Source organism: Gastrolobium bilobum, unplaced genomic scaffold, assembly GCF_033153095.1.
Source record: "Gastrolobium bilobum isolate Gb01-03AN ecotype WA unplaced genomic scaffold, APGP_CSIRO_Gbil_v1 utg2169, whole genome shotgun sequence".
In the NCBI taxonomy this organism is placed as follows: domain Eukaryota; kingdom Viridiplantae; phylum Streptophyta; class Magnoliopsida; order Fabales; family Fabaceae; genus Gastrolobium; species Gastrolobium bilobum.
This window is the reverse complement of record NW_026897815.1, coordinates 130,404-153,765: the sequence shown is the minus strand read 5'-3', so window position 1 is coordinate 153,765 and position 23,362 is coordinate 130,404. Positions and strand designations below refer to the sequence as shown.

The 23,362-nt window shown below is 34.6% G+C and overlaps 1 protein-coding gene across 3 annotated transcripts; it reads right to left on the bottom strand.

The window, feature by feature from the left end:
* Window positions 1-1,075: 1,075 nt before the first annotated feature.
* On the bottom strand, window positions 1,076-14,389 carry LOC133310553 (uncharacterized). Of its 3 annotated transcripts, XM_061511503.1 has the most exons (15): window positions 14,239-14,389; window positions 14,076-14,088; window positions 13,591-13,910; window positions 12,090-12,264; window positions 11,139-11,222; window positions 10,787-11,028; window positions 10,284-10,500; window positions 9,419-9,498; window positions 9,007-9,091; window positions 4,139-4,270; window positions 3,933-4,046; window positions 3,813-3,860; window positions 2,860-2,944; window positions 1,745-1,801; window positions 1,076-1,606 (listed from the first exon to the last, which is right to left on the bottom strand). In XM_061511503.1, exons 3-15 carry the CDS (start codon window positions 13,815-13,817, stop codon window positions 1,473-1,475), a joined length of 1,680 nt encoding a protein of 559 aa, XP_061367487.1. In that variant the 5' UTR covers window positions 13,818-13,910; window positions 14,076-14,088; window positions 14,239-14,389; the 3' UTR covers window positions 1,076-1,472. The 3 variants fall into 3 exon arrangements, with proteins under 3 accessions (XP_061367487.1, XP_061367489.1, XP_061367488.1); XM_061511505.1 differs by lacking the exon at window positions 14,076-14,088; XM_061511504.1 differs by lacking the exon at window positions 14,239-14,389 and having other exon boundaries at window positions 14,044-14,088.
* Between the last annotated feature and the right edge of the window lie 8,973 nt (window positions 14,390-23,362).

The following is a 23,362-nucleotide window of genomic DNA, read 5'->3' as shown; positions in this document are numbered from 1 at the left end:
ATGAAAAACATTAACCTCTATCTTTGTACAATGTACATATGCAAAACATAAGCTAGCAACCGTCAGTACGGGTGTGCAAAATAACCAAAAAATTAGGTCAAACCATGAACCGAACTGCCCTGCCCCATAAAATAACCGGTTTTTAAAAATCAGTTCATGAAACAAACCGGTTTTTAAAGAACCGGTTCATGAACCGAACCGATTTTTAGAAACCCGGTTTAAGAACCGATTCGGTTTTTAGAACCGGTTTAATAACCGAATCGTTTCCGAACCAAACTAATTTTTATAATTTTATTTTTTAAATTTTTCATTTTTTTTTCAAAAAAGGGTCGACCCGAACCGATTTCGAACCACTTCCGAACCGAACCATTTTCAAACCGAACCATTTAAACCAATTCAATTCAGTTTTTCAAAAAATCCGGTTCGATTCGAACCATGCACATCCCTAACTGCCAACAATACCAAGTGACTAATTGTATCTTACACAATTAGTTATTTTATTTACTAGAGAAAATGATGAAAGAATCATAAATAAGATATATTTTTTCAAACAAAATAAAGTGTCTAGTGTAAGAACGATAAAAAAAAAAAAAAAAAAAACAACGATTACAACTTACAAGTATACTTTTTCAAATAAAAAAAGTAGGGGGTGTAAATGTAGCTAGTCCAGAAAATATAATATCTTACCAATTTGGCTAAAAGTTATAGAACTAAAAGTGTTGAATATCCAATCAAAGACCATACTCATGCAATAATAATAGGAAAATAACCCTCAAAAGTGCAGTAGTTATATCTATCTTTAATTTAATTTAAAATATATGGTACATTAAACTATTAAAATACACTCTTACTTATACAGCTAGAGACAAACTTGCTTTAGTAAAATTTCATCCGTAGTGGGTTAATATATGATGTATTTTAAATTAAAACAATAATGAATACACACTTACTTATACGCTACTCGCTTTAGAAGAGTTTCATTTGTAATAACAATATCAAACATTAACCATAACAAGTTACAGATTATTTACATTAATAAAAAATTAATTCACTCGTTAAGCAAAATTAACTTGTCAGAGACATTACACTGCAATTTTAAAGGGATAAATGCTTTGCTATCATTAATATAAAAGAAAACACAAATATTAATGTTATCCTGCATTCATTGACATTGGCTATCTGTTTAGAGTGTAGCATATTTGACAACCGGCGGAGAGTGATTGATTTACAATTCAAAAGTTGTGGCGACTGACAAAAAAGACTTGTCCAAGCCAGCGCTTGAGGCTAATTAGTTGATTCAAGACACAGCACTTTCCTCTTGCCTTTCCTCATAACCATTAGTGTAACCAAGAACAAATCCAAACGTGGAATAGGCATCAAGGGTGATATTTTAAACATGGAAATAGTCAAAATGCTATATGCATTAGTTATGGTTCCAACACTGTCGGATCATGAGATTGCCTTGTTAGGATTTAGGAGGAAGATTCCTCTGGCTGAGATACCTCTAATTGGGGTGGCAAGAGATTTAAAAAGCTTCCTTGACCAGATTGATTGCTTCCAGACGTATCAGGAACCTCAGACACCTCTAATGTCTCCGACTCGCATTCTGTCATATGTCAGCCAGTTTGGTCAGATGAAAAGATTTATGGTCAAGTGTAAGAGACAGAAAGGTATACAATGAACAACTCAAACTTAGGAAAACAGTTCGAAGGAATCAAATGGTGGCAAAGAAGTAAAAGCCTACCAAAAAGCGACTTGATGGATGGCCTCTTCGGTTTGGAGTTTTTCTTCTTCAGTTCAGCTGCAAGGCAAGAGGATGGCAAAAGTCAACACAAAAGAACAATACTCACGAACTTCCTCAATATTCTTAAATGTAAAATACAAATCAGCACACAGACCAAAACAAATATCCAAAGATTTTTCTTTTCAACATAATCCCACCAATTTATGTTCCACATTCCCTGCCTGAAAAGACATGCCACCTCATTGATGTGAAACTTTGGTTTGATATGTTGTTCCAATAATCTATCTTGGCCTTCCAACCACAGAAGATGGAAAGAATCATATGCAAGATGTTAGGACCCGTAATGTGGGGTTTATAAAGCCTTAGGCACTACTATTCTTTGAGCTAGCTTTTAGGGTAATATATCCCAAGATTATTATCACAAGATCAGCCAAGTCTCTTCATCTGGACCAAGTTTAGCCCATAAAGTTTATGCCTTTAGATTAACTTGTCCCTATTTGCATGTCATTTTGGTTTAACAGCTATATTTCTGTTCCTGTTAGGAGGACTCCTGGTCTTCCAGCTTTGTAATCTTATTTTCTCTTATTAATATATTTTTATCTCAAAAACATAAAGTACATTTCATATAGAGAGAGAAAGAGAGAGCATGGGCTATGATCTTTTTTACGTGCTGACTCTAGTAAAGAAAATGAGAAAAATATAAGGAAGTTGAACCTGATAGAACTATAGTTAAGGTTGCTACACAGAAAATGATATTTTAAATTGATCTTTATATCAGTATATGGAAAAATAAAGGAAGAATCGTGATTTAGAAATTTAGGAAATCTTGGTAAAATAATTCCTCTTGAGGGACATTAACCAATAACAATGTTAATATTTGTTAGTGCATTGTGCATTTACCGACTTAATCAATCACTCCTTTGGTTAATGTATCTAAGTTGGAAATATCTTCACAAAGAGTTCCGTAGTCGTAACGCCACATAATTACAAATATCCCTCTTACAATAAAAGACATATCTGTCAAACAAGCATTATAGCCACAACCATAGCCAAATTAGAACCGTGTAACAGAGATATTAACATAAATTTTTAAGCATGAGAAAAAAGAGATGTACCCATCCCAGGTACTTGATAGTCGTTGACAATTTCAAAGTTCTTGTATGTGTATCCAACAAAATTCAAGTCCTTAGATGAAAGCATCTGTAACATCCCCACAAAACAAACAACAAAAGAGGGATAAGAAAAAGGAAATGGATAGGGTGGGAGAACAGATGTAACAAAATGAAAATTCGATGATTGAGAACTATAAAACAACGGGAAAAATATTTAAAAAATTTGTCACAGATTTCAGGTTATGAACAAGATAACCAACAATTGGATCTTGAGAAAGACATGTCCATTGGCCACTGCTAATGGCTAGTTAATCACTACTAAGCTTTTAATTAAGGGCTGACAAGAATTCCCTCGAGTATAAAATCATATATTTGAGATTCAAGCAAACATAAACGACCCTAAGTCATAAGTTATTGCTAACTCGCAAGAACATTTTATCAAGCCCAACAGATACACACTAAGTTGAGCCATATCTTAGCTTCCTAAGAATTCAGGGGAAAATGCAGTCTTGTTATATTCCAAATTTTCAGAAATTATAAGTGCAATGCCGAGGAACAAATAAAACTTCTGATAGGGAGCCCAAAGCCGATTTGGTAGCTTGCAAGATATTTCCTACTACCATGGCCTTGCCTATGATTTATAACCTCTCAACTACCAATTAAACTCTTAAAACCTAAAAGGCATATCAACAGCCTACTCACAGCCATGTAAACCAAAGGAAATTAATTTTCAAAACAGCAGAGACATACCATAATTCCTAGATAAGTAATTTGAAGTACAAATTACAAACAATGATAACTAATTGATTTTCTTTCCTGTTCCCTATATTGCAAAAATATTAGGATTGAACAGAAACAACATGCTACATCATCATATCAACCAAAAGGTTATGCAGAAACAAACTACAGAAAACTTGGTGACTATTTCCAACATAGAAGGAACCACCTAAGATTACCTTCCTCCATGGACCAGATCTCGATGATGATTGAGTTTGGCTGTCAGCCTGCAGATGCAAAAGGTAAAATGAGAAAAATTGAACACGGCAAAATAAGCAAGAAAATGAAGACTCAAATACCTCATCAAACTTTTCAAAATTCTGAGTATCCAACTCATCATTGACCTCAGGAGTAAATGCAGCTTCCATTTGATATAGCTTATCCCATTCAACACCTACAAAGAATGGATGAGCCTGAAGAGGAATACAACACAAACGTAAACTCAATATCCAAATATATAATACAACAAATCTAAGAATTTAGAAAAGGACACACCGTACAACACCTTTATTTCGTCTGCTCCTTTTGAACCCAGCCTCTGGTTGACATTACACAGAAGTTTACTAATAAGATCTTTAGCCTCTGGGGACAGCCTAGCTTCTTCAGGAAATTTTAAATGAGATTTCCAGTTCACTATCTGCAAAAAAGAGAATCAAAGATAAAATTATCGTGCTTTAAATTATGGATTTGGCTACTCTAAAATACAGGTTTCACTTTACTATGGATTACCATTGATGAGAAAATCAAAGGAATCAGTTTCTGAAAATCCATTGCTATCAGGTTGTTTGTAATTCATAAAAATATAGAGCATTGACATTTTAATATCAACAGTGATACACTATGCACTTTCTTTACAGAGTAAAGTGTACGTAGCACTTTAGAGAATCCTAATCCATGTTTACATCAAAATACATTAGATGAAATAGTAAAAACATAACATGCTAAACACACACACAAAAACTATTATTATTAACAAATGAATAGAAATCTTGAATGAGATAGTTAGCGTCAATGCATAGTTATCATTTCAACAACGTTTTCCAATTTCCATACCATTGATACAACTCAACTTATAACAAACAACATGCAGTATGGCACATAACATAAGAATGCAATTTTCATTTCTTTAGAATAAAAGTATTGATTTTTATCTCTCAGTAATCAATTAGGTAAGGCTACAGTCAGTAACAGATTCATCATGTACAACATGAATCAGTCACAATCCACTATATTATCAAGCCTGTCAAAGCCAAAGCTCAAGCTGTCTCAAACAAGAAACTAGATTAGAGTTCGGCTGTTCACGAGAAATATCTAGAAGGAAACAGGTGATGCAGTGAAAGAAGCCTCAGGGGCAAGAGGAAAAGAAAGACATGTATTATATTTATTGCATTTCAGTTTATCCGGCAAACTCAGCCAAAGAAATGTGCTTTCAGCCAACACTACCATATTTGATATGGTACCATCTGCTTATATATTAGTACAAATTGCAATTAATATATTAATAGGATAGAATTTTTTATTGAAGTATGATCCTGGGTAGCATGTACATCCAGTCCATATAAGTTAAGAACACAAACATGTCAGAAGTCTGATTCAAATGTAAATCAGAGATATGAACCAAAACTTATTGAAATAAAAACAATCTAGCCACCAATTTGAAACTAGAATTGCAGACTTTGATAGTGTTAGAAATAATATTAATTTATTTATTATTATTAGAATAGTCTAGAATAGTCTAGATTGTGGGCTTGGCCCATTAGGTCATTCCGTTAGGTCTTTTAGTCTCTATAAATAGAGAGCCTCCTTGTACAGACTTACACACTTGAATATACAATATATTTCAGATTCAATTTGGTATCAGAGCCTCCTTGTTTTTATCAATCATCTCTTGGACCCTGGATAATAGACTCAGGTGCTACTCATCATATTTGTGGTAATAAAGATCTCTTCACTTCACTTTCTTATTCTAATAACCTACCCCCTGTCACTCTTGCTGATGGCACTAAGGCTCCTGCTCGTGGAATTGGGAAAGCCAAACCAACTCCTCTTTTAACTTTGAGTTCAGTTTATTATATACCTGGCATTCCTTTTAATTTAATCTCTGTTAGCCAGTTGATTCATTCTCTTTCATGTACTATTACCTTCTCTAAACAATCCTTTTCTATGCAGGATTCGGGTACGGGGAAGACGATTGGAGCAGGCGTTGAGTCACGAGGTCTCTACTATCTGATTGCACCACCTTCTCCAGTAGCTTGTTCTCTCACAGAGTCTCATGAGCTAATTTACAGCCGTCTGGGTCATCCAAACCTCTCCAAGCTTCAGCATATGGTTCCCTTTTTATCCAATCTTAAGTCTTTAAACTGTCATTCTTGTCAGCAAGGAAAACACACTCGCTCCTCCTTTGCTAATAGAGTCAATAAAAGAGCTTATGCTCCTTTTTCTATTGTTCATTCTGATATTTGGGTCCGAGTCGAACAACGTCTGTTTTGGGTTTTCAGTATTTTGTCACCTTTATTGATGATTTCTCCCGTTGCACTTGGGTTTATTTAATGAAAAATCGTTCTGAGTTATTTTCAATTTATCAAAAGTTTTGTGCAGAAATAAAAACTCAATTTGGTGCTTCTATTCAAATCTTGCGCAGTGATAATGCAAAAGAGTATGTGTCTCTTGAATTTTCTAAATTTCTGGATACACAAGGGACGATACACCAGACTACCTGTCCTCACACTCCACAACAAAATGGAGTCGCTGAACGTAAAAATAGACATCTAGTTGAAACTGCACGTACCCTTCTCATTCATATGAACGTCCCACTCCGTTTTTGGGCAGATGCTATTATCACCTCATGTTTCCTTATCAACCGCATGCCCTCTTCTGTGCTAAACAATGATGTTCCCCACAATATTTTGTTTTCCGGAGCACCTTCTTATCCTCTGCCTTTACATATTTTTGGCTGTACTTGTTTTGTTCATGATCTTACTCCAGGTAAAGACAAGTTGACATCCAAGGCCTTCAAGTGTATTTTCCTTGGGTATACACGTTTTCAAAAAGGGTATCGTTGCTATTCTCCTGATCTCAAGCGTTATATCGTTTCTGCTGATGTCACTTTCCTTGATCAGCAGCCTTTTCACTCTACTCCGTCTCCAGTGTCCCAAGTTGATCAGGTCCTCCCTGTTCCTTTTCTTGACTTGTCTTTACCAGCTGCAGGTGACCCTATTCCAGAGGAGCAACCAATTACCTCCATACCTGCAGATCGTCCTCTCCTCACATACCAGCGTCGTCAGCCTGCACCTCCTCCGACTTTGCCTCTTGATGACTCATCGCCCTTTCCCGTCGGCTCTTCTCCTCCGGATCCTCCATCAGAGACTCCTCCCATTGCCCTTCGGAAAGGTATTCGATCCACTCGAAATCCTCATCCCCTTTATTCTTTCTTGAGTTATGACAGACTTTCTTCACAACATTTTACTTTTGTTTCTAGTCTCTCTTCTGTTTCCATCCCTAAAACCACAGGTGAAGCACTATCTCATCCAGGGTGGCGCCAGGCGATGCTTGATGAAATACAGGCACTTCACTCCAATGGCACTTGGGATCTTGTTCGTGCTCCTCCCGGGAAGTCTGTTGTTGGTTGTCGATGGGTGTTCACAGTTAAAGTTGGTCCTGATGGCACTGTTGATCGCCTTAAAGCTCGCTTAGTGGCCAAGGGATACACACAGATCTTTGGTCTTGATTATGGGGATACCTTTTCTCCTGTTGCTAAGATGGCTTCTGTTCGCCTGTTTCTTGCCCTTGCCGCCATTCATCACTGGCCCCTTCTCCAACTTGATATTAAGAATGTTTTTCTACATGGTGACTTGCAGAAGGAAGTTTATATGGAGCAACCACCAGGTTTTGTTACTCAGGGGGAGAGTTCTGGAATGATATGTAAACTTCGGAAATCTTTATATGGCCTGAAGCAATCTCCTCGGGCCTGGTTTAGCCGCTTTAGTTCAGTTGTTGAATCCTTTGGCTTAATCAGAAGCAAAGCCGATCATTCTGTCTTTTACCGGCATAGCTCTTCTGGCCAGTGTGTTTATCTCCTGGTCTATGTTGATGACATTATCATTACAGGCAGTGATCAGAACGGGATTGATCAGTTGAAAGAGCATTTATTCAATCAATTTCAGACCAAAGATCTTGGCAGACTTCGATATTTCTTGGGGATCGAAATTGCACAGTCTAGGCGGGGCATTTCCATCTGTCAGAGGAAGTATGCACTGGATATCCTAGATGAGACTGGCATGTTAGGCTGTAAACCCATTGATACACCTATGGACCCCAATGTTAAGTTATTACCAGGACAGGGGGAGCCACTGCCAGATCCTAGTCACTACCGCCGATTAGTTGGAAAATTGAATTTTCTTACTGTGACAAGGCCAGATATCTCCTTCGCAGTGAGTGTTGCAAGTCAATTTCTTGATTCTCCCTGTGACTCCCATTGGGATGCAGTTATTAGAATTCTCCGATATATTAAAAAGGCGCCAGGAAGAGGTTTATTATATACAAATAAAGGGAGTTCAGAGATCTCTAGTTATTCAGATGCTGACTGGGCAGGTTCTCCTTCAGATAGACGATCCACCTCAGGGTATTGTGTTCTCTTCGGAGGAAATTTGATCTCTTGGAAGAGTAAGAAGCAAACTGTGGTCGCCAGATCCAGTGCGGAGGCAGAATATCAGGCAATGGCAAATGCAACCTGTGAGCTCATCTGGCTGAGTCAATTGCTGAAGGAACTCCATCTCTGTGAACAAAGGCCTATGAAGCTCATTTGTGACAACCAAGCCGCTTTGCATATATCCTCTAACCCAGTCTTTCATGAGAGGACCAAGCATATAGAAATTGACTGTCATTTTGTTAGAGAAAAGATCCAGTCAAGGGAGATCGAGACAGCATTTGTCAATTCCAATGATCAACTTGCGGATGTATTCACTAAAGCTCTTAGAGGTCCTCGAATAGATCATATTTGTAACAAGCTGGGAGCTTTTGATATATACGCACCAGCTTGAGGGGGAGTGTTAGAAATAATATTAATTAATTTATTATTATTAGAATAGTCTAGAATAGTCTAGATTGTGGGCTTGGCCCATTAGGTCATTCCGTTAGGTCTTTTAGTCTCTATAAATAGAGAGCCTCCTTGTACAGACTTACACACTTGAATATACAATATATTTCAGATTCAATTGATAGAAACTACGAAAGAGAGAGAGAGAGAGAGAGAGAGAGAGAGAGAGAGAGAGAGAGAGATAGGATAACTGATATTTAAAAATCAAAGGCAAACTGCCAAAGTCATAATGTCAAACAAACATTAGTCTCAAGAAACATTTCTATCAGAAAGACTACCTTCCTACATGTTGACATTGGATCATCAGAATAAAAAGGTGGATATCCCACCAACATTTCATACATAATAGCTCCAAGTGACCACCTGTGAATTTTATAACAACCATAGTTTTGTCAGAATAAAATATATAACCCTGAAATTAAAGTTTATTAATTCCACATAAATGAAGCAAAACCCAATATGCTTTCAAAACATTTGAACAGGAAATAAAAAACAGAGGATATTATCCCAAACAGCATCCCAAGTATAGAAATGAGAAATTTGATTGCCAAACCAGGTTGAAACTTGTTGAAAAGATCACCCAGTATAAATGAAAAAATAAACTCGGATGCTATGATATAAATGCACCATACAGAGCAGAAATAAATCAACATTAGATAACATGCCAACATTGACATTAATAAAACTCACCAATCACATTCCATCCCGTAACCTTTCTTCAAAAGAACTTCCGGAGCAATATAATCTGGTGTACCAACGGTGGAATAAGCCTGCAACATTTACACATTCACAATTACAAGTACACACCAAAAAAATGTAAAGGAACACATTATCTTAAACATATTAAGAAATGAAAGGTGCCTTCCATAGAGATACCCTCAACAGTAGAATCCAGCCATTTTTTTTCTTTTTCTATTTTCATTTTGGGTTGAGTGGCTAGAGAGGGGTTTGATAGGTACAAATTATCAGTACATGACTCATCATTTCACTAGATCATTGTTATCAATTTCGAATATCGTCGCATAGCAACAGACCCCAAAACAACTACAGCGGGTAGCGGGATAGCCACTACAGTGAAGTCTATATAAATGTCATACTGAACTGAACAGAGAAACAAAGTGCAAACTGAAGTACTGAATGGAGGCAAAATACACAAGCAGAATGAGTCAGAACTGAATAGAGCATGACAGGAGTGGTCAGAAAATTGCAGGATGAGACTGAACAGAGTAGGACGAGACTTGCAGAACCAAGACAAAGCAGTGGCTGCAAAACGCTGGTGAGCAATAAGGTTGACGGAACAGGAGAGAGACAGAGAGAGAGAGAGAGAGAAGTGATCGAATGTCTCCAAGCTCAATGGTTTCAATAGGGTTTTGCCATACTAAAGATGGGCATAACATACATTAGGTTAAAGGGGATGAAAACTTCAATTTTGTGCTTGAAATTGCTGCTAGGACAATGGGAATAAGGAGGGTTTTTAAACCCGGCTTCGAAGGAGCAGCGCTACATCAAGTTTTACGATTATATGCAATGTCATAATAAATAGCAGCGAACTTACAAGTGTCCTCCTGTTCATTTGCCAGTGTTGCAGTTGTTCTTGTTGAGTGCGTTTTGGAGCTGCACTTTGGTCATTCTGTGTAGATCCATTCGAATTCTGACCCACAGAAAAATCCTTTTCTTCAAGTGTACTACAGTCTAATGGTTTACAAAGTCCAAAATCGGACAGTCTCAAATGTCCATATCTATCAAGTAATAAGTTGTCTGGCTTGATATCCCTATATCACAAAATATTGAAAAGATAAATTTCTATTGTACAACTGACTAAGGTTTATTTAGTTTCAAACATAAAACACAAACAGATGAATGTGATTTCATACATCAAACAGGTTTCAGCATTGGATCCTTTTGAAATGATTTTGGTAGCAATCATGACAAGACTTATACTTCTAACAGTATGTTTATACAAGGCTCCATAAGAAGCACCGTACATAAAATAGTTGAATGTAGAATAACTGAGGAAACAGAAATATTCTGAAAGTAAATAAACAAGTATATACATACCTATGTATATAATTGTGTTTATGTATAGATTCAATAGCCAGAACTGTTTCTCCTACATAAAATCTGGTCTCATCTTCTGTCAAGGTATCCTTTCTCATAAGTAGAGTCATCATATCCCCACCCGGTAGGTACTCCATAATAAGATACAGATACTCATCATCCTGGAAAGAACAATACAGTTTGACTATGCAATTGCTGTCAACCTCTGCGAGGAGATTCCTTTCAGCTTTGACATGTTCAACCTGAAAAAAATTAGAAAACAGGGAATAAGTATGATAATTTCATTAAACTTAGGCATAAAAACTGCTCTTCTCTGGATTAATATAATATAGCAAGACAAATGACTGTAAACCTGGCCTCTGCGAAGCATCTCTGATTTCTTTAGCTTTTTCATTGCATATACATGACCACTAGTCTTCTCCCTACAGACTCTGACCTGCAACAAATTCAAATTTTAGGTAGAGTCAAACTGTTGGCAGACAAAGACAAGTAGGGGCGGCGGGGGAATAGTGGGGTAATTCTGTCAGCTTTTACACAAAAAATCTTAGTATGAACTTGTGGTTCAAGAAAGAGGGTGTTTCAGCAAATACAATCTTAAACTTAATTTCCACTTTTTTCAGGTAGAAATCAGCTTTTTATTATGTTTGCATAAGCCTCTTCAGCACAGCTGAGCTAGATGTATTTGGAGTTGCTTTATTGAAAAAGACAGAGAGAGAGAGAGAAGAGAAAAGAACTTTTTTCCTTTTACATATTGTAATCCCATTCCAGTAGAGCAGCAAGGTTATACATTAAAAGATGAGATGACTCCTTGATTAATTGTATACTAAAATGTGAAATCCAACTGAAAATTATGACCAGCAATTGAATGTTGGTAGTCTTGACCATCTACTAAGTGGTAATACTGATTGTCCCAAATTATTTACATAACACCATAATACCCCTGGCTTCTGTAAGGAAAAAATAATGATATCCCAAGAAAAATTATTATAAAAACATCAGGAATGCCTTTAGGCTCTTTTGTTGTTCACATTACCCGTAAAAATGTTTTCTTCTGTATATCTCTCTTCAAAATCACTTCAATGATAATATGAATATAATGAATCAAGAGTACAAAAGAATGCATAATAAGCACCAAAGTAGCCCACAGAAAATTGATTTGATTTTAAATTTTTATGAACGGAGACACTGTAAAACAATCCATCATTATATTTCAAACTACACAAAAATAAAAGTCACAAGTTAGAAGAAGAAAGCATACTCAGTCATTTCACATTATTCCTGTCGCATATAATCATAAACATACCTCCCCAAATGCACCTTTGCCAATCATAGTCAATAACTCAAAATCATCAACACCCATCTTGTGCCTCTGAAGACGCATATATTCAGTTTCCTTTTTCTCTAAAAATTTAAGCAGGTTGTTTTGATCCTCCTCAGAGACATCAGCATCAGCCAACTTCTTTTCCAAGATGGTTCGACTGTTATAAGCAATTGAGGTGTTATAAAATTATACCACATCATACACATTAACATTCAAGCAATGACAAGTAGATAACACTTCCAGTTCCAGTAATTTTTACATTCTTCACTCAAGTCATGAATGGAATAAATAATTATCACTATAGCCATCTTTGGATGCACCTCAACAAAAAATTAAGAGTGGAATCCATCTCCCATAGTAATACATTTCCAACCCACTAAATATTAAAACTTTTTAGCTTCTGTTCTTGGGTGTATTAATGAGGCTCAAATGTACAACCAATGACGGGATTGACTATAGATATATCTATCGTATCACCTTAAGAATCCTGATATGGAGAATCAATATCTTTGTAAGAGCTATGTATCAGTGCTTAAGGTAGTGATATTCATGAGAAAGAAAGACACAGACTTCTGAAACGAGTATTTAGGGTATCAGTTGTTCAAACCTTTGTATGTGCATGTGAGGTGTCTTATATAGTGAGTGTTGGAGGAGTAACTTATGTGGTAAGTCCCGAGAATGAGGGTTATACCGAGACTGGGGATGTTGTGTTTGATACTAGAATCATCATTTTAGGTGATGGGGTCCATTTAATGCATGAATATGGTTGGGGATACTGTTTTGTCTTATGTTTATAAATGAAGCATAGGGATGTGTGGGGCCAGGGACAGATCCAAAACAGCTTCCACAGAACCAAAGCTTGTGATATGAGGCAATGACCTTGGATCTCATGAAACCCCCTTAGTTCTTCCCCTTGAGAACAGAAGAGAGGGATATCTTTAAACCCAGTAGATGCATGTGCACATTACCAGCTTGCTAAAAAAAATCAAATAAAAAATAAAATAAAACCACAGTAACTTGCTCTTTCTTTGGATAGTCCTCCAAAAAAAAAAATCCAAACCTCATGTGTGAAAAAATAACAATGCCCTCCAAATTAGAGTTACAAACACAAATGATCTTATAAGACTGAACTCAAAATGAGTTTCAATTTTCAAACTCACACTCCATTTGAATATTCACCCAGGGTTCTAGGGAAATCCCAGCTAAACCAATACAGCCAACTGAGCCAAGTACCAAATTTAACATCTCTCCAAGTATAGCTTGTATCCATGTGAACCATAATATGGTAATGAAATATTCCAATTGTAACACTAAAAACCAATTACCAGAAGATTATAGAACTGAAGTAAAAAAATGATGTAAAACACGAAACAAAAATCTAAATGTATGAAGTGGTTCGAAGACAAGTGAGTGTCATCACTTGATGTCTCATCATATATAAAAAATAATTATCACAAGCATAAATAGATAAAATGAATCATACCGCTCCTTCCTTTCCTGAAGGTTCTTCATTTGCTCCTTGTAATGATTTTCAATATACTGCTTTGCTGCTGCAACCTTCTGCTTCGTGATATTTGAAAGAGATTCTTCATCCATCGGTACATTCGAATCTTGATTTCCTCCATTACTATCCTCATCCTTCTTCCTTGCACCTACCCTCGTTTTATCCCGAGGCTGGAACTTCTGAAGCCAACTCCTCGCAGAATCCATTTCCTCACCTCAATGATTAACAAATCATCCTTCTATACATTCTCTAACAGTTCGCTTCAAATCCCCAAAAACAAATATCCAATTGCAAGAAATCTGCATCAAAAAACAAAATCCCCCAAATGATAAAGGCAAAAAAAAAAAGTTAATCTCGTTTTCCTGCAATTTCAAATTTTGCAAATGACCCATTTTCCATGACAGGTATTCAAATTCTCTCTCAAAAGCTCACATGAAAAAGAAGAAAGGCTTTCCTCTGGGTACCTCAATTCCTCGGCTTCAAGCATTTCCAAAGCAAAAACCGTAAAATCGATGTCATGCGGTGGCAGAAGCAAAAGAATTTTAGGAACAGTGAGGATGGAAGGGAAAATCAGAAAGTAAGGCCAAAGAATTGCGTTTCTAGGAAAAAGCTGAGAATTCGGATTACCGCGTAATAAATAGTCGTTCTCAGAAAAGGATTCTGATCCCGCGAAACCCTAGAGAGAGAGAGAGAGAGAGAGAGCAGCAATTTCGGGGTGCAATGGAAATGGTAATGGTTCTCCGGTGAGAAACTCAGAAGGGACGATTTGTGCGCGTGATTTTCTCTCTGAAGCTCTGTTTCTGTGTCTAACATAAACATTACATGGCATTTCCTTTTTATGCCAAATTTGCAAACAAATTCTTTTTCTTTTTTTAAAGAAACAAAAAATATATAATATATGTTATTAAAAAATGGAAATGGAAAAGGACACAAAAAGGAAAATAAAATAAAAAAACATAAATACAATTTTCTGGTTTTAGCATTTAAAAATTAGTTACTTTGGATCCCGCGTGAAACCAGATTCGATTCCAATGCTGCCCTCCTTTTTTTTGGTGGAATCAATTTTGTCTTCTTCTTTTTTTGGGAAATAATATTAAAAAGTTTTTCTTGGATAATATTAAAAAGTTTTAGCTGTAGAACACGGTGGATAAATTTTTATGGGAGAGGTTATAGTTACTACTTTTTATCTTACTATTTGTTACTACCAAATCTTAACTATTGATTTCCGTCAATCTAATGGTTATAATTTATTAGAATTAATAATTAATTAATAAATATGACCCAATAAATTATAACCGTTAGATTGGCAGAAATCAACGGTTAAGATTTGGTAGTAACAAGTAGTAAGATAAAAAGGTAGTAACTATAACATTTCTCAATTTTCATACATAATTGCAAAATTCAGTTGCACTGAATTTTTGGTGTTACTTTTTTTTTTATTTTTACAATATAATATGATACATGTTTTATTTTTGTCAAATTACTTTCTTACTTGGTATTAAAATAAAATTGGAATTAGCACTGAAAATCCAATGCAACGGTATGCTGAATAAATTCTCCATAATTACGTTAATGTTTACAAAGAATAAAAGTTAAAGGCAATCATTTCATTACTTTAGGCTCAAGTTCTCAATGATTGAACTATTTTTTTTTTATAAATGGCAATATTTTTTATGGGAGGCAATCTTATTTGGGGCAGGTCCGGATTATGACTTTAAATCTTCCTAAAAATAATATTGTGAAGGATTGAATACATATTCTCACCTTCACATCCTTAGTTTTCATATGTCAACTGAGCTATCATTATTTGGTATTGAACTAATTTTTTTATCTTTAGAAAAATATATATGACTAATGAAGGAGCTAACATAAATGAGGGAATAATTTTTCTTGTGCTAGATATTAGTTTTTACCAATCAAAATCTTAGATATTATATTCAAATTTAATTTCAACTCATCACTATTAAAGCAACCGCAACTTATTAAGATATTAGATAGGATTTATGGATTTATTTTTTCTGCGGCAAATAAGTTATCTACAATGAGTCAAAAATGAAGTCGTTATGAGACAAAAATCAAGGTATTTTTGTAATTATAATTTATTTCAGTGTTATAATAGTCTTTCTCATTATAATTTTTAAATTTTTCAACCCAAAACAACGTAATTTTGAAAGTGAATATAGATAATTTTTCTACGTTTAATGTAGAAAAGAACAAAATACTATTACAAAAAAAAGAGAACAAAATACCATTTTTTATTGAATTCATACAATTATTTAAATTCATTTTTATTGAATTCATACAATTCTTTAAATTCATTCTTTTGCTCCTTGTAATGCATTGGTGAAAGCGTTATTTTTAAGTTAAATAGAATGTCTGTGTAACTCCTGTGGTGGGGTTTTAACCCCATCCAGGATACCAAAAAAAAAAAAGAATGTCTGTGTAACTTTCATAAATTTTAGGAGACATCAAGATAACTTATTATAGTAATTATATAATGCATTGTAAATAAATTATTTTACGTCCTCCTTTTTACTTGCTAACGTTGCATCCATATGGATTTGATTACATTATTGAGATAAAAAATAAAAAAAAGAGAACAAAATTGGGCTTGTTTGAGGTTTGTTTTTAAAAATAGATTTAAATTTTCAGAAAAAATAAATAAACAACTTGTTTGATAATATTTGTTTTGTAAAAAATAATTCTAAAAATTATAACTGTTTTTTAATTTTTAAAATCAAATTTAGAAAATATATTTTAATTGTTTTTATTTTGCATTTTGACTTTTAATTTTCGAAATAAAAAATGTTCGTTTTTTCTGCAGTTACTGGAGACAAGTTATCTGCAGTAAGCTCAATACGACGTCATTTTGGGACAGAAATCATGATGTTTTTGTAATTTTAATTTATTTTAGGGTTATAATATTCTTTATATTTATAATTTTTTAAAATTTCAATACCAAAACAACGTCGTTTTGGGAATAATGCAGATAACTTATTTGCATTAACTGCAGAAATATTTTTTTTAATAAAAAAACACAAAAAATATTTATTTCATTAACTAATCTACAAAATCGTTTTAAGAAAGAAAAAAAACAGAACAAAATATCTTTCATATTTATAGAGGAGAATCACATCACTAATATACAAATTATAGTGTCTACATTTATGTCTCTTTTTGGTAATAATGATTGATTAGTTAGTTTGATATATAAAAGAGACATGAAATAATGATATTTATTTTGAACAGCGACTCTACGTAGACAGGAAATGTCATTGGTAGATAAAGGTGTGGAAATTAATAATGTTTGTAAGTTTAAAATAATTAATACTTTTTTACTAGGATTTAATATTTTCAATTTTAATTTGCATGCACAAATCACAATTGTTAAAGCGCATGCAAATGTCTGTTTGTCCGGAGAAATATGTCAACCCATGAGATTATTCTTGTTTAAGTGAAAACTAAATTATTCATCCACGTCTGGCTCTCGTAAAAAAAAATTCATAAAATCAACACAATTAAAATTTGGTGTAAATCTTCAATTTGGTATCATATTAGTCTTTTAAAAATTATTTTACTAAGTTAGTTTCTTAAAATACTAAACCCTCCCCAAGTTAATAAAGATAAATATGATGACATTTTAAATTTTAAAAAACTGATTTGGCGACAAAATTTTTGGAGGAACAATGCAATAACAATTTAAATATTTAAGAGATTAGGGAGATTATATTTACAATTGTTAGAATTTGTGTCTAAAATTTTATGAGTTATGAATAAAAAATGGTTTAGAAGAAAAAGAAAAAGGGAAGATGAAAAGGTGTGTGTGAGTTATAAACTAAGAAGATCCACATTTGACAACTAGTAAGAGATGAAAAGGTTTACAAGCTCCCACATTTTGTGGAGGAGAGAGGATTTAGGTGGGCATTGGTCCACCATGCGCGCGTGCCGCCGTCTTGCTCGGCTCGGCTCGATCGGTCAGTCGTATGTGTGTGTGACAAAAATAAAAATAATTTTTTATTAAATTATTTTATTATTTTTTGTCTTAAATACTCGTCCTATCTGTTCTTCCCTCCAGATTTTTACAAACCAAAACATTGCTTCCTGTCGATTTTTGAACCAAACCTGTTCTTTCCTTTCGGTTTCATTTTGAACCGAACCAGTGCGTTCGATTAATTTCGAACCTATTGATTCGCCACCATTAGTCGCGACGGTTTGCCGGCTGTGATTCATCGTGTCTTTCCGGTGTCTATATATAGAAGTTGATACCAACAGAAAATTATTCGTATTTTTTTTCTGTCCTTACTCTGTCGAGTTTTTTCTAAGTTATCCCTCTGCATTGCATCCATAGTGCATACTGCCTTAGGCTTAGGAAAAGTGTGATTCTATTTGACATTCAGTTGTGTTCGTTTGGACTTTCGATTGATAGTGTCATCATTCCGGAGACGTGAATATGTTCTATCCTGTGAGACAATTGTTCATCAACCTTCGACATCAATTGTGAGGGAACAAATTGTCTTCAGGAGACAACACTGTTAGGCTCGGATTTTTCATCTTTCTATGCATACTGACATCTTATTCGTGCATACTATGAATTTGTTCTTGTTTATTATTGTGCTTTGATTATAGGATTAATTTCTTAACTCTGGTATCATATATGGATTTAATTCTTTTGGTGATTTTTGTTTCACCCATTGTCTTCAACAATAATCTTAAGACAATTTGTGTTTTGAATGTGTTTAGTATATTTTATTTTTCTGTTTTATATACTGCTTTTTGTGCAATCAAAGTTTGATCTCTATGATTGATCGAACTTTCTATTTGTGTAACAAAAATGGCAAGTGCAACTACCACCTTAGTGAATCCTAGTGGTTATGTTCCAATGCATGCTGAGAAACCCGAAAAATTTAATGGGAATGATTTTAAGCGTTGGCAACAGAAGATGTTGTTTTATTTGACAACCTTGAGTCTGGCATGTTTTCTCAAAGAAGATGCTCCCAAGTTGGAAGAAGGAGAACAACTTGATAAGGAGAAGGCTGTCGCGATTGATGCTTGGAAGCATTCTGACTTGCTATGCCGAAATTATATTCTCAATGAACTAGACAAAACACTGTATAATGTGTATAGTGCCTTCAAGACAAGTAAGGAATTATGGGATAGTCTAGACAAGAAGTACGGAATTGAGGATGTTACCTTAAAGAATTTTATAGTTGGCAGGTTTTTGGACTTCAAAATGCAGTAATCTAAATCTGTGGTGAGTCAAGTTGAAGAAGTTCAAGTGATTGTGCATGAAATTCATGTCGAAGGGATGTTCCTTAGTGAGTATTTTCAAGTTGCTGCTTTTATAGAAAAACTACCATCACCTTGGAAAGATTTCAAAAATTATCTCAAACATAAGCTCAAAGAATTATCACTTGAAGATCTGATCATGAGATTGAGGTTAGAGGAAGATAATAAGATTTCTGAAGGAAAAAAACTTGGCAGTAATCCTATGATGGTCTTTAGGGCAAATCGAATAGGGATCAAGGTCAAAGAAGCAGAAATATTTAGAAGAAAGAACTGCTAAACAAGGAAAAGGTAAAAACAAAATATTCAAGGGCAATTGTTACACTGTATAATGTGTATAGTGACACTAAATGATGTGCTCCATGTGCTTGATATTTGCAAGAACTTAGTGTCTGAATCTCTATTGAATAAGAATGGTATTAAACTTGTATTTGTTTCTGATAAGTTTGTATTTTCTAAGAATGATGTGTATGTAGGAAAGGGTTGCCTTAGTAAGGACATTTTCAAACTGAATGTGATGACTGTAACCAATCACAATAATAATAATAATATTGTTACTTTTGTTTATTTGTTTAAGTCTTTTAATTTATTGCATAATAGATTAGGACACGTTAATTTTAAGTCGATCAAAAGTTTAATTTATTTAGATTTATTACCTAAATTTGAATGTATAAATAATAAATGTCAAGTGTGTGTTGAATCAAAATTTTCGAAAATACCTTTTACTTCTATTGAAAGATCAACTGGGTTGTTAGATTTAATATATACTAATATATATGACATGAAATCTGTACCATCTAAGGGTAATAAGAAATATTGTATTACTTTTATTGATGATTGTAGTAGATATTGTTATGTTTATTTACTTAAAAGTAAAGATGAGGCTATTGTAGTTTTTAGACAATATAAAAGTGAAGTTGAAGATCAACTCAACAAGAAAATTAAAATAGTAAGGAGCGATCGAGGGGGAGAATATGATGGCCCCTTCGAGGAATACTGTATAGAGTATGGTATTATACATCAGACAACTGCTATGTATTCACCGCAATCAAATGGGATTGCAGAAAGGAAAAATCGGACGTTGAAAGAAATGATGAATTCTATGTTGATTACATCCAGTTTATCACAAAACTTACGGATGGAAGCCATTTTGATGGCTAACTACTTTATTAGTAGAGTTTCCCACAAGAAGACAAAGAGCATACCATACAAAGTATAGAAAAGAAAGAAACCATCCTTGAAATAACATTGTGAGACCTCAAGATTGTATGACTAGTATTGATCCTGTAGCTGATGAACGTAGACGTAGTAAGAGGTGAATGATCGCTACATCCTTTGGACCTGATTTTCTGACGTATCTGTTAGAAAATGAGCCTTGAACGTATAAAGAAGTTGTAACATCCACGGAAGCACCATTTTGAGAAGAGCTTATCAATAGTAAAATTGAGTCTGTCCTATTGAACCACACTAGGGAATTGGTAAACCTTCCTCCTGACAATAAGCCTTTTAGAAGTAAGTGGGTCTTCAAAAGGAAGGTGAAGGAAGATGGCACTATTGATAAATATAAAGCTAGGCCCGTGGTAAAAGGCTACAGGCAACGTGAAGGTCTTGACTATTTTGATACTTATTCACATGTTACATTAGGATGTTGATCGCGGTAGTAGCATTGAATGACTTAAAAATACATCAAATGGATATTAAGACTGCCTTCTTGAATGGCGACTTAGAAGAAGAGATCTACTTAGAACAACTTGAAGGTTTCGTTGTCCTAGGACAAGAACGAAAAGTTTGTCGCTTAATAAAATCCTTTTACGGGTTAAAATAAGCTCTGAAATTTGATAAAGTTATGTTATCAAATGGTTTCTGTATAAATGAATGTGACAAGTGTGTCTATATTCGAAATACTGAGAAAGGGTTTTCCATGGTTTGTCTTTATGTGGATGACATGTTGATAATGAGTAGCAATAATAAAATGATTAAAGCTACTAAGCAATTTCTTAAAAATAAATTTGACATGAAAGATATGAGGATATCGGACGTTATCTTGAGTATTAAAATCCATATAACATCTACTGTGTTGGCTTTGTCACAGGCTCATTATATTGCTAAAATTCTTAAGAAATTCAAGAATTTGAATATAGCTCATGTGAAGAACCTCGTAGATTCTAATCTTAAACTATCGAAGAACACCAGTAAAGCTGAAACACAAAAGGAATATACTCAAGTGTTAGGTAGTCTTGTGTACGTTATGAACTGCACCAGACTTGATATTGCTTATACAATAAGTCTGTTAAGTTTCTTTACTAGTAATGCAACCGAGTTTCATTGGAAAGCTATGGTAAGAGTTTTGGGATATTTGAAACACACCCAAAACTTTGTTTTACATTACGAGAAGTACCCTATAGTAATAGAAGGGTATTGTGATGCAAGCTGGATCACCGACTCTAATGACACTAAATCCACAAGTGGATTTGTGTTCACCCTTGGTGGGGGTGCGGTGTCTTGAAAATCGTCCAAGCAGACTTGCATTGCAAGGTCAACCATAGAAACAAAATTTATTGTTTTAGATAAAGTCGTGAATAAGCCGAATGACTTCATAATTTTATTGAGGATGTTCCTAATTAGCCAAAGCCGGTACGAACCGCATGTATACATTGTGATAGCCAAGTCGCTGTTGAAAGGGCCAAGAACGTCATGTATAATGGTAAGTCTAGACATATACATCGTAGACATGATACCATGAGACAACTACTCTCGAGTGAATTTATTACAATTGACTATGTAAAGTCTAAAGAGAATATAGCAGATCCATTGACCAAAGGGATTCCTAGAGAGTTGGTTGAGAATTTGTCGAAATGAATGAGTTTAAGGCATATCAATTCGAAATGAATGAGTTTAAGGCATATCAATTGTTGATTATTGCAGTAACTCTACCTTGATGAATGAAGATCCCACGAACTAGGTTCAAAGAGACAACTAACTGATGATCAACTGTTAACACTGTGGAGTTTCTAAACTCATACTCATTCTTATGACAAGACAGTGTATATATGAGGGTAAATATTTAGGCTTTTAATGATTTTTTAATCTGATGTGTTCAGATGATGTATGTTGAGTTACATCACAAGGAATCACCTATGTGAGTGAGAAGTGAGGGCCGCTTTTATGAAAACTTATAAAGGCCAATTCTCTAGAACACTCACAAAACTAGGCATGTGTCTAGGGCCAAAATGGGCATAACAATGAGAACCAATAATGTTAAAGATGCAATTATGTGACTCCTATCATCTTGGTATACACTAAAGGTTTATGGTTCAAGTCATCATGACCACCGATTGACCGAGTACACCTGATAGGTTTCACTAGAGAAGGTTCAAAGGTGACCCCTACCTATCGCGATGCAATTGTTTCTCGCTGAAGAAATGCACTTTGCTTTCATGTTCATTTGCATATAGTCACGATGAATAGACTTCTTATCCATGGGGGTATTGTTAAATTTGTGTATAAAATTCCATGGGTTATGAATAATTAGTGGTTTAGAAGAAAGAGAAAAAGGGAAGATGAAAATGTGTGTGTGGGTTATAAATTAAGAAGTCCTACATTGGATAACTAGTAAAAGGTGAAAAGATTTATAAGCTCTCATCTCACACTCCTAGATTGTCCTTGGGGCACTTCACATTTTGAGAATGAAAGAGGACTTAGGTGGGCACTAGTCCACCACACGCACGCACGCCGCCGCTGTTCGTCTGTCCGGCTCGGCTAAGCGCGGTTCGATCGGTCACGTGTGTGCGTGAGAGAAATAAAAATAATGTTTATTAATTATTTTATTAATTTTTGTCCAAAATACCTCTGTTCTATTTGTTGCTTCTCTCCATATTTTTTCAAACCAAAACGTTGCTTCAAGCCAATTTTTGAACTGAATCAGTTCTTTCCTTTCAGTTTCATTTTGAATCAAACCGATGAGCTCAGTTAATTTCGAACCGACCAGTCACGGTCTTATTGGTTCACTGATAGTGATTTATCATGTCTTTCCAATGTCAATATATAGACGTTGACACCAATAAAAAAATTATCTGTATTTTTTCTTGTCCTTACTCTGCCGAATTTTTTATAAGTTATCCCTGTGCATTGCATCCATAGTGCATACTGTGGAACCAAAGCACTCTATGAAAAGAATATAAAGGTTCAATGATTTCGATGATAACAAACAAGCATGGAAAGAAAGCTTCAAGGTGCAACCATCAAAAAGAAGTCTAAACAAGATCAAGACTCAAGCTTCAAGAGAAGTCTCTAAGTCCAAACTCAGAGTAATATACTGTAGGACTTAGGATTATTTGTAAAATTGATTCCTTACAAGAACGAAGCTCAAAGTATTTTTCAAATACATGCATTAAATCATCGTTTGACATTCAAATACATTTTTAACATGAAAACATATTTTTCAATGTTCATAAAATGTTTAAACAAT

What these genes read in the sequence shown, in the direction of transcription:
- LOC133310553 (XM_061511503.1), bottom strand. Translation starts at nt 13,817, where the DNA reads ATGGATTCTGCGAGGAGTTGGCTTCAGAAGTTCCAGCCTCGGGATAAA. An exon ending in AGATGCTTCGCAGAGGCCAG is followed by an intron (nt 11,029 to 11,138) that starts GTTTACAGTCAT and finishes AATTTTTTTCAG; the next exon opens with GTTGAACATGTCAAAGCTGA. An exon ending in ATTTTGAAAAGTTTGATGAG is followed by an intron (nt 3,861 to 3,932) that starts GTATTTGAGTCT and finishes TTGCATCTGCAG; the next exon opens with GCTGACAGCCAAACTCAATC.